Below are 12,312 nucleotides of genomic sequence, written 5' to 3' on the forward strand. Positions count from 1 at the left end.
GAATTAAAAAAAAATAAGCTAAAACCAAACAGATTTTTTAGAAATGCGTTACATAAGACAGAAAGGGTAGAGGTGGAAGTCCTTAGAAATAATGCAAGAAAATAAAGGAAAACCACTAAACAGAAATGAGACCAGAGGAGAAAAAGTGGTAGAAGGGAGAGTGGGATAATAACAAAGGTATATACAGCTGTCGTGGTTTAGGCCTGATTGGCAGCCAACCACAATGCAGCAGCTCTCTCTCCCTTCCCCTCCGGCAATGAGAAGGGACAGAGAGCCAGGCTTGGGGTTCAAGATAGGACTGGGATGGGGAAAAATCCCCCTTTTATGATCACGAGCAAAAGGCAGATTCGTTAGGGGAAGAAAAAAAAAGAACATACATTTATAACAGACACTAACAACACATAACAGAGTAAGACAGTGAGAAGCATTGCCACATCTTGAGAACACCTTCCCCCCACCCCTCCCTTCTTCCCGGGCTCAGCTCTGCTCCCGATATCTCTACCTCCTCCCCCAGTGGCGCAGGGGCAGAGAATGGGGGGTGCAGTCAGTGCTGCCACTTCCTTCATGTTCGGTGAGGGGAGTGTCCAAAACTTGTTCCCCCCTGATCCATCGTGGTCCCCCTCTCACAGGAGACAGTCCTCCACAAACTTTCTCTGACTTGAATTCCTCCTATGGGCTGCAGCGTTCCCCACACTGCTCCGTCATGGGTCACTAACTTCCTCCGACTGGATTCCCTCCCACGGCTGCAGCCCTTCCCGAGCTGCTCCGGCGTGGGACTCCCCCGCATGCTGCAATCCTCACAGTGCTGAATTACAGCAGCGGGGCTACCTTTTCCCATGAGACCCCGGCCTTCTTCGGGCACAGAACCTTGATCAGCTGAGCAGGAGCAACAGGCCATAAATCAATGTCTGCTCCACCGTAGATCTTCATGGGTGGGGGGGGGGGGGGCGCCCTGCCATCTCACCACAGGATACAGGGGGGTCTCTGCTCCGGCACACCTGCCCCCTCCTTTCTTCCTCTGTTCCTCCACTGACCTTGGTGTTCATGCAGCTGTAGCGACTCCTCCTCACAAGTCCAGCTGCTCGTCACCACGTCCCTTCTTAAATACGTTATCGCAGAGGCGCAGCCGATTGGCTCAATCTCCCAAACAGAAGTGGAGCTGATGTGGAGCTGGGGGAGCTTCGAGAAGCTTCTCACAGGGGGCCGCCCCGATAGCCCCCTCCCCTGCCACCGAAAAACTCCACCATTCACTCAACCCAGGACAACAGCACTAAAATATCTGTAAAGGAGTCTTTTGCCATTAAATTGTATGTAATAATTGCAAATACAAACTAAACATTTTAAATACTGTGTAGATACTGGGACAAATGCTTCTGAACTGTCTTTCTGTTCCTCTCAAAAGTAATCAGCAATCTCTCTTGACATTTCAGGGCAGACATGGCCAACCTAATGATGTTGCAAGGAGTTAGAAAATTATTTTCTTGAGGGAAATTCAAACTTCTTTTATATGTAGGTTGATGTTTGTACATGGTTCATTCATGACACTGGAGAGCTATGTGTGGATCTCCAGGAGGTGTTAACCAAATAAAGAACCATTTTTGTTGCAAGGTGTGCTGTGGAAAAATCAATACAAGTCTTTCTTGGAAGCTCTTCATTAATGATAGGTCATCTAAAATCTCTGTAATTTCTAGTATTGAGGTAACATTTTGCTTTCCTATTCTGTATTTGGAAAATGCTGAACAAAATGTGAATTCTTTCCTGATTTATCATTGATAAACCTTTCATAGGAGCCTTATTCAGCCTGTTTTTTTCTAAGACACAAGATCTGGAAAGACTGTCTAAGAATTACCCCTGACGAGAACCAAGAAAGAGGAAGTACTTATGTATATGTGAGACCTCTTCAGCTAAATAGGGTAGCAATCCTTTTGTTTTACCAGCAAAGACTATAGCAATCATGAGATCTTCCACAAGCTCTCTCTAATTCTGAAGTCAGCAGTTAAATATAATCTTTGGAAAGAATGGGAAACTCATACTGAGCCTACATCTAAAGCCAGATTTAGATTGAAAATTACATTAGGGACAAGAAATATGTATCAGTCTTCATTGGTAGCACTATCTTCCCTGTTTCTATGTACAAGGATACGCTGGAGTAGCTTGGTCATTAACCCTGTGGTTGTCAAATTTCACCCTAAATTGCTACATGAAGAGTGTGTATCAGCATTATCTGTGCAAATGCATATTAAGTATTGTATATTCTTAGCACTTGATTTAGTAGTGCTCCCTCTGGAGTTTTATCTTTGTGCCAATAAACCCGACTTATTTAGAGCTGTTGGCTCTGGTCCACCATTTCCTTGTTAAATGTTTAGAATTTGTAAGTGTTGTGACCCTTCTGCCAATGCAAGTAATCCTAATTCCAGCAATTTACACTTGTCACTTCGCTTTAAACTCCATTACCACACACTGAAATTCTACACAAAATGGCTTGGAGACCATTTAACAAATAACAAATTGGAGATAGAGGGATTTTGTCCCTTATGTCACAATTAATTATTTATTGGGATTTTGTTTTTGTGTTGCAGAACTGTGACCTGGCCCAGCAGAGTATCGTTCATATTGTTCAAAGTCCACATAACAGTCAGAACAATGACAAAACAGAAGATAACGGTGCTGAAGGTATCCTAAAAGCCTTGGAAAGAGAACCTGAAAGTCTAACTCGCATAGATCTCAGTACCAGCATCCTGCCATCAGTCTCTGCAGGCTTGGCTGTTATTCTGGATACTACAAAACCCAGCATTTCTCTTCCCTCTGAAAAATCAGGTAAACTAGTGATTTGGTACAGTTCAATACACAGACCTGAACATTTGTCTGTTTCTTTCTTAGGGTGAACAGTTCTATACCACAGGAAAAAAACCCAACATATGGTCTCTTAGTTATTAAACAAAAAAATTCAACTATTTTAAGAGGTGATAAGCATCTGATATGTCTTCTAGTAAAATAATTTTGCTTTGTGGATAAATGGAGTGATTTCTTGTGTTGTTCCTCTCTCTAACTTTTATTATGCTAATATTTTTACAAATTATTATAAGCTGGCAAAAACCCCGGAGGTCTATGAGAAGGCAAAAAATAGTCTCTGTAAAATTTCCGTTACAGAAGTTTCCTTAACTAGAAGTTTGGGCAGCTTATGCATTGCAAATGTGTTTAATTCCCAATCTGTTGTAATATTTTCATACCCATACATTTTGTAAAAAATATTTGTATACAATAGACTTATTATTTATAAAAACATAGCTGGCACAAAATATGATGATGATTCATACTGTGGATTTTAGTAGTTCTTCTCCCACCACATTATTACTGAGAATATCTTCTCTTCATCATGAAAAATCACCTGAGGCACAAGTTAAGTTATTGCACATGGGTTGTACTATAATATTTAAAATTGTTCGTGAGAGAGAAGATCAAGTCAGAAGAAAATATGAGAATCTTTTAGCTGTTACATGAATCTTCTCAGAGTAACCTCCTCCTCACACACAGTCTAGCTAACTCTTGCTGACAACTATGTTTGTCTGCAGTGTAATACCAGATTCTGTCATGATTTGTGGGAATAGTCTATCAGAGATGTCTTTTTTAGAAAGAACAGTATGCAAATACCCTTTACACGCAACATGGAAGATAATAGCAAACATATAGGTCCTGAGTAGAGAAGATAATTTGTGAATATGACAGAGATACCTCTGTGACTAACTTGATCACAGAAATCATCATGCTTAACAAAAAGGCTACTAAAACTGTTAAAATAACTTCTAGAGAATTTCTGAACTTACTCATGCAGAAAATATACAATTCATGGGTGGGTCACAGAAGTATTCCACAACTGACTTGATCAACCTCTTGCTGCCAACTAATGATGAATGAGTGCACTTTAGGAACAAATTAGTACCCAGCTTAATGATCCACATCTCCTAATCTGAATGAATAATGAGATGAGGGGTGCATGCCTGTTTAAATCTGGTAAACTAGGGACAGGGTTTCAGGCTGAGTTTACTGTCAAAAGCAAAGCAATGATTTGAGCTTTTTAATGCTACTCCTTATTTATTTTTTCACTACTGTACATGATAGTTGTGCTTGACTTTACAGAATAGTTTATATTTGTGTAAGGCCTTTTGAAATTTGTCATGTGGTATGTTTTTCCACAGATTACAAACTCTGTGAAACCAAGTACAAAGTGATAGGTGTCTTTTATTGCAGCAAATATTTTCATGGCAGAATGACAGCTGAGGAAAAAATGCATTGAGAATATATGTGGACTAGTTGTATCTGTGATTAAGTTAAACAGGGTTTTTTTTATCATAAGAAAAAAAACTTAAAAGCCACTTTAATGAGTGACAGTTCTGCTTGGAAGCATGTTAGTAACAAGTGCTTTATAAAGGACTGCTATCTTCAGCTTGGCTTCTTTTGACTCTCACTATGAAAACTTCTCCTGGGTCTGTTCAGTCTCAAAACTTTTGATCAATATGGGGGATTTTGGTGTTTTTGTTATTAGGTTAATTTGTAATCACATAATTCAGTAAGTTAAGGAGTGGTCTATGTTGAAAATAATCTAGCAAGAAAAACAGGAAAAAAAAAAGACTAATCCAGACATCAGTTTTCCAATCAGCTTTACAGTATAGTGAGGATTTTCTTTGGCACAGCTGAAATGAGTAATAGTAGTGGGAAGGAGTGGCTGAATGCTGCACGTTCTACCACTACCTCTTGAAATACTTATCAAGCTATTGTCTTAGAAAGTGGATGGTTGTTGTGGTGATTGGTCTACAGTAGAAACCTATACAACTGAACCAAGTATAATCTTTTATTCTGTGTGTGAGAGATCACACACAATGAGTAGAGGACAAATTTAAACTTAGAATTTAGAGGCAGAGGATTCATTAATTGTTTATTGTTTAGTCTAACATGCTCCACAGCTATTCCATAACTGTAGTAGTAAACACTAAGAAACTTCATCTCTTCCCGAAGCCTAAGTTATTTCTGTTTGTTACCACATGATGCTGACCCTATGGCTCTGCCCTGTTTTTGTTTTATTTGACCTTCTTTGAATTCTGAGGAGAAGGTTTTGTGGTAACTTTTGCATCACAAAAGCTTCTCCCAGAAAGCTTTGAAGTATTTGACAGCAAAAGTAGTATTTTTAAAATACTGACTTGAATGCCTGGAGGTCAATCCGTAGAATTTTACCAGACTATCCAGGAGAGCGACAACTCTTGCTACGTTGTACTGCTATTTAATAAGTCATATAATTATGTATTGTGAACTGATGCACTTGATCAGACAAAGCCCCTTATAGCCTGGCATCCTGTCTCCACTAAGGGACATTATTTGCTCCTTCCAGAAGAGCATGACAGGACATCTTCCTCCCAGCTTACCCCCCCTTTACTGGTGAGCAATAAAAGCAACTCTTGACTGGTCTGGAGAACCGTCTTACTTTGTGTTTTTAATGTACAATGTGTGTTTGTCTATGAGAAATTCAGAAGTTTGGAAGTCAATGACAGGCTGAAAAATATATGAAAATGTATCTAAATAATATCTGCATCAAAGGTTTCAAGGTTTTCTCACTTTGCAGGCAAAGGTAAGAAATGCCTTTTTCTGTCTGCTGAATAACACCTTGCATGATTTCTAATGAACATGTGAAAAAATCTCAGCACAGGACTTTCACCCTACCTCACCCTCACCTAATTTACAATCTACCCAATATCTGGGACAAAATGCTATGATAAACAAGATGTAAGCAAATAAGCTGTATTTCATAAATACATGTATAGAGCAAAGGGATTTTGGCATGAGAAACCGTGAATCTGAAAAACATAAGGGCTGGTATGGCTCATCAGCTGAATATGAGAATGCATCATGATGCCAGGTCCAAGAAGTCTAATATGATCTTTGGAAGTATAAACAGAAAACAGACTGGAGTTGAGAGTATGTTTTTCCTCTGCTTTTGACACTTGCCTAACTAAAATTGGAATATAGCGCATCATTTTGATGTCTAAACTTCAAGAAAGCTGCAGAAAAAAACTGTTAGAATGTTCAGAAGAGTTGCAAGAATCCTAAAAAAGTGCAGGTCATGATTGGCTTATATATGTTGATATAATCTCGTGGCATCCATGGGAGTAGAAATTTGATAACAGGGGAGTCTTAGATCTTACAGGCTATTTCAGTATTTTAGCTTTCATTGTCTGGAAACTGAAAACCAGCAAATGTAAATACCACACACACATTTTAACTTGCCTTGAAATCAACCATTGATGCAGGTTGTCCTGGTTTATAAGAATTTTCAGTATTTGGCCATTTAAAAATAAATATAGGACATTTTTCTGAAACTTATGTTCAGCAACAAAGATTGGACTTTGTCTGGAAGTAGTATGGACTGTGCTAGGCAGGAGGTCAGACTACAGAATCACATTGCTTCCCTCTCTAAATGTATTTATCAGCTACCCATATCAAGCAAATTTGTGATCTGAAAAAGAACAAACCCAAGTTTGTTTGACAGCATCTGTTTTGCATAAGCTGATGTTAATGTTGTTACCTATTTATTTCCCAGTTTAATGCATTATCAGATGATCTATTATTTTGTCTGAATTGATTACATGTGGTCATCATTACTTAGGTCTATTTCTTTACAACTTTTAAATAGCACTCATCTGGTCAGTTCCCTAGATGTGTTATCCCAGTGTTCTTCAGCTAGTCTTTTAAAAATACTTGCACACAAGTTGCCTTTGTCTCCTTATCTTTCCATGTTCCTCTTTTCATGAAAGAGTAAATAAGATACTGATATATATTGGCTTAGGTGTGCCAAGCTGTAAATTCCATCAAAAAGAGGTTTTAATTATTTTCCTAGGTTTTTTTATGTTTTACCTAAACTTAATGCATGTTAAAACCTCCTGTCCTTACAAATAATACAACTATGAGTTAGGGCAGGTAAAACTGTCATTACCTAAACCTCAGTATTGTCAGTGCTTAAAAGCTTAAAGTAATGGGCTGGTTCACAGCCTATGTAAGAGTCTGATATATGAAAGACAGGCAAAAACTTTTAAAAGAGAGCCACAATTTAGTGTTTGGGTAGTTAGAACCGTGCATACTTCCAGGAGAAGCTCTCATGAATCAAAAAAAAAAAAAAAAATTAACTGGGGATACTACTGACACTTTACAAATACTTTTTGAATAGTATTCTGCTGATTCTGTGTTAAAATTCTTGTGCTCTGTAATTGATATTACATTTTATTATGATTCTTTTAATCAAAAAGCCTAAAAGGATAAGAATTTTTGTGTCACGTTTGTTTGAAGTAAATGAGTAGTCTAAGCTCCTGAAGTATTTTAAAATTCTTGACAATTTTATAAAACTTATAATGTCAAATTAGTTCCAGATTGGGCAATGGAATTGTGTACATCTCTATCTTCCATTTTAATGTGATACTAGGCTGAGTACCACTACCCAGTACCAAGCTCAGTAAAACTGAAGCTTTTTCTTATTCCCTTTTTGAGAATGTCATCAAAACGCAAGCACTGATCCATCCAAAATGGCCTCCAGCTCTGCAAGAACATCTCTGTTGATACTCTGAAACATGAAGCTCTGTAAGTGTTCAGCAACTGCACCAGACAAAACTAAGAAAACAATGAACTTATTTTTCCGTGACCTAATTTGGCTTTGCTGTGTCACAAAACCAAATATCTAAGAATTTACTATTTCCTTAGAGAAGAGAAAAAGGATTTTAAAAATTTCTCTCCTGCCATTTAGCTGTGTTTTTACATGGGAAATTAATCAGTATAAAGACTTTTTTCCCTTGGCATCTGTACAAATCATTTGTGGATTAATTATAACATTAATTAATTAATTAAATGTACTTTAGTTCCACAGTATTGTAAATCAGTAGTTTGAGGAGGGGAAATCAGTATTCTGTGCAATTTACATTTTGTAATTAGGTCCTTTTTCCCAGAGTTATCAAAATTTTGTTCTAAAAACAAATGATCAGAGTACTTACACTGACCTTTCTTAAATTTCTTGAAATAGTAATAGACCATTTAATGGTAGTTATATGGTTCCTATGGTAGGTTTTTTTTGACAGACATTTATCTGAATAAGACTCACACTGCTGTACAAGAAAAAGTAATAAATTACTTAGTATGCAACCAATGTATTGTTTCAGCAGAAGCATTCAAGTAACTAGCTAGGTTACTATGGTATTTTCGGATTTGTGCGCTGACAGTTTACTTTTGTATTAGGATTAAACTACTTCTAATGTAAATGAAAATGCATTATGCAGCACCTTGTGATTTAGTCTACATTTGATGCAGATTTTTAATAATCCATTATTTTATAAACTGTAAAATGTGAAATGAGATATCAATTTGAGAATCAATCTACATACAGAAAAGGGAAGGTACTAATTTACTTTTTTAGAAAAGCAGAATAAAGTACCAACTCAGCAATAATATACTAGTGCTGATTTTGGCAAATACTTTTTGAGAAGCATGTCTGTGTTTCTCTTCATTACACACTGTGTAAATTTACCGTATGTACAATTCTTTTTTAAACTTTAAAACAAAACTTTACAGAATTCCTGCATTAACAACTCTCTTTGTGCTGTTAGTTCCTGCACATTGTTAATCATTATCACTATGCATTTACTGCATACACAAAACTGTTAGCCTTTAACTGTTAGACCTTTTATCCTAAATTTGCTGTGAGTGACAGTACCACAGATCGGATGCCATGTCGGGGTTGCACTGATGCATTGCAGTCACAGAAATTGAGTTGATCAAGCTTGAGGAGCTCTTTGACAAGAGAAACTGGAAGTAAAACAGACTTGTCTTTCTTCCTCTCCATCTTTCCTTTTATCGTTTGATATTTTTATGCTACTTGCTCCTGTCCTGAAAGGAAATCTCTGTGCTCCTTGCTGCTTCTGTTGGTTTTGGTTTTGCCAGCTACCCTTCATGGGTTTTCCATACCTGCAAGATGTTCTGCCCATTTGTAGTCCTTTGTTTTGTTTAGTTTTGTTTAGTTTTACAACCTTTTGTCACTGGGATGCCTCCTGTGTTCAACTGCAAACATCTTTGTCCTTTGGTGATCATATTACTCACATGCTTAATATAAAATGCTTACACATTGTGCCTGAATGGGTCATCACAGTGTTACAATATGTTTTTCATAAGTAACCGTATTTTAAGTATGTGCATCTGAGGTCTGAAAATCCAGGTGTATACTAAGATAAGAGTATGACAATAACATTTTTATATTTTACAGTGAGATTACATTTAATTTTAAATCAATTCTGCTAAGTATTTCCTAGGTGTTGAGTGAGAACTTCTTTAAAGTTTTAAAAGAGTTTCCAAGCTGTTTGGTAAATGGCGTATGGCAGAAGTTTCCGAGCTGTGATCCATGTTTGAAGCTGTGAGACCCAGAAGGGTATTTATTGATGACCTATTGAGAAAAATGGTCACAGTGTTCTAGCTCCACTCACTTGTTTTCAACTGCTAAAATATATTGCAATTATAGAATCACAGAATCATTTAGGTTGGAAAATACCTTTAAGATCATTGAGCTCAACCACTAACCCACGCTGAGTCTGGACTGCCAAGTCCACCACTAAACCCTAAGTGCCACATCTAAACATCTTTTAAATACCTCCAGGAATGGTGATTCAATCGCTTCCCTGGGCAGCCTGTTCATGTCAGTGTATGTTAAATTATCCCTCTTGATTAGTTGCTGTAGCTTCTTGGATTATGCTGTATGAGTATGTTTGGAGGTAAGGGAAGGCACACCCATATGACAATGCTTCACATTAAAAGTTACTCATAACATGGTAATGTTTCTGAAATAATACTCTATATTTTGATGCACAGCCTAAAAGAGGTTTTCTGGATACAAGTCACATCTCAGCCACAAAGGAGCTATTATGCAAGATCAAACCAACTGTCTATCTAAATCTAGTTCTCTTCCTCTTTTAATACTAACCTGTTTTATATCCTATACTTCAAAAGAAATAAAACATTCTTATTATGTAATGTTATGTTTAGAGAAGGAGCATTCCTTTTTGCAAGTAATCACCTCTGTCTGATTATCTTTCATGTCTGCTATCTGGATAAGTTGACAAGAATGGATAATGGCATTCTCTAATCTGACTTTCATTGAAATAGTGCTTCCTAAACAGTCTCTAGTGTCAATTGAAGGGTTAATTGGAGCACAGAGGGAGAGTTTTCAGTCCAGCAATTAATTATTGCTAATTCTGTCAAAATTTCTTCTGAAATAGTTAAGCCTAAGAAAAATATTCTGGTTATTTTGCTTCCAGTAGGGTTATGAAAATTTGCCATTACAAAGTCCTTGGAAGTTTGCTCTTATGTATATTGTATCTTCTGTTAGGGTTATTAACCCTTAACAACTCACTGCTGCAATACTTCCAAGTTCTATATCTAAAAACTGATATCCCCTCTTCACCTTCTAGCAACAGCAAAAAGTGATTTTATAAGACATTAGCATAATGGAACCTTTTCAATAAAATGATAAATTGAGCCCATTTCAGAAAACAGAACACACACTTGATAATTTATTGCAGTCAGTGCCATGCTGGAGACCTCATTCGTATCATATGCTTTTAACACTGATGAGAATAGTGCCATTTCCCACACCTTGCATGTCTGTGCAATTCATTTGAGAAGAGAAATGTTCTTTTCTAATAGAGCCAAAAGCACTTCTGGGAATGCTCGTCTTTACATGACATAATTATCTCTCATGAATGTGACTAATTACTTTATTGTTTTTAAAGGCCCTTTCATGTTAATGGAAGCCAGTAACATTTGCTAACTCCACTGTGTCAAGGGGTGGGGTGGGAACACTCTCATGTCCTTGGAATGTATTTTTATTGTTTATGGGTAACAGCATGGGTGGACTTTCTTCTGCAAATGCATCACTTGCAACTTTAGGCCACCAGCTGGAGGTGTCATTTGTAGGTGGAAAATGTTCTGTGCTGATTAAACAAAAATATACATGTTATGTTTTCAAAAATAATTGTTGGCATGAATTAATTACTGATGCCACTGAGAAAAATAGGAAAGTAACAGTTAGAAAACACCTCTTATGTGTAAAAACAATGGTAGAGAAGTAGGGTGATTCTTTTTTAACAGGAGGAGTCTGATTATGAGGCACAAATAAGTAGAATTCTTTGTTTAAAGTTCATTAAAAACAGTAGCTTCTACTGTGCAGCTTCGTGCTTGCATGACATGTTCTCTGTTATGAGCTCTTGCCACTCAAAATGACAAGAGACATAGTCTTCTCTCAAATCACATGCTTGAGATTCATTAATGTCATTGGGAGTTCTGTGCACACAGCAAGGACATTGGGAGAACAGACCTATTAGAAAGGCTTGATCTACAGAAAGTAATTACATGGAACAGATAGTTTAATAAATTCAATTGATACTAGAAGATAAAAAATAGCCATACAAAACACATCCTGCTCTTTCTTTATAAAGACAAATAGCTTAAATGGGGCTAAATTTGAACTTCTGTGAAAGAAAAAGATTATTGCATCTTTCTGGGGAGGACATATTCTCTGGTGGGATTTTTTGAAGAAAAGAATGATTATAGTAGGAAAATGGACAGTCAATTCAAAAAATCTAATTCATATTCAGAGAAAAGCAGTATTAAAGTCGGTGCATGCTCTTGCATTGCCGTGCCAAATGTCTTTAGAATTTTGCCATCAGCTTTGTTTCAGTGAAGGTTTCACATTTTCACTGCTACCTGGGTGACTATTGTTAGAGATGCCAAGGTAATGGCCTTTGTGTCTGTTCAGGCTTCTCTTCAGAGACTGCCAGACAGGATTTTAGTTGTTTTGTTCTGGTTTTGTGCCTCTGTTTTATTTTGTCTTTTTTTTCTTTCTTCCTTTTAGAGACTATCTAACCATAGGAACTGAGGTTCTGTATCTGCTTTATATGGATATCAAAAATCCTTCAGTGTAGGGTTTTTTTTCCTCTGCTCTGAGGTACATTTAAACTTTTGCCTAAACCTTGCTCATCCTGACATATTCTTCATGAGAGAATATGAGACATTCTTCATGAAGTATTCTTCATGAGACAGCCTAGCAACTAGGATTTTATCTAGTTGAAACAGAATGAAGATCCATGCTGTACAAACAGCCATTGTCTTTTGTAATTATTGAATATTTGGTACAAGCTTCTGGAATATTGATATTCTATGGGATCTATTGGCACTGGGCAGAAAGCTGAATTTAGGTAGGATTACAGCATTTGTGATCAAATTATCAAACTGAAA

General features: G+C 37.1%; 1 protein-coding gene across 1 annotated transcript in view; it reads left to right on the forward strand.

Annotated features, from left to right (window-relative positions):
• PRKN (parkin RBR E3 ubiquitin protein ligase) overlaps positions 1–12,312 on the forward strand; it is a 543,490-nt gene that overhangs the window by 23,633 nt on the left and 507,545 nt on the right. The window contains exon 2 of the mRNA XM_033011713.2: positions 2,580–2,817. Coding sequence (XP_032867604.2) covers positions 2,580–2,817 — 238 coding nt within the window. The remainder of the gene's footprint in view (positions 1–2,579; positions 2,818–12,312) is intronic.

Source organism: Tyto alba, unplaced genomic scaffold, assembly GCF_018691265.1.
Source record: "Tyto alba isolate M040663 unplaced genomic scaffold, T.alba_DEE_v4.0 Super-Scaffold_22, whole genome shotgun sequence".
In the NCBI taxonomy this organism is placed as follows: domain Eukaryota; kingdom Metazoa; phylum Chordata; class Aves; order Strigiformes; family Tytonidae; genus Tyto; species Tyto alba.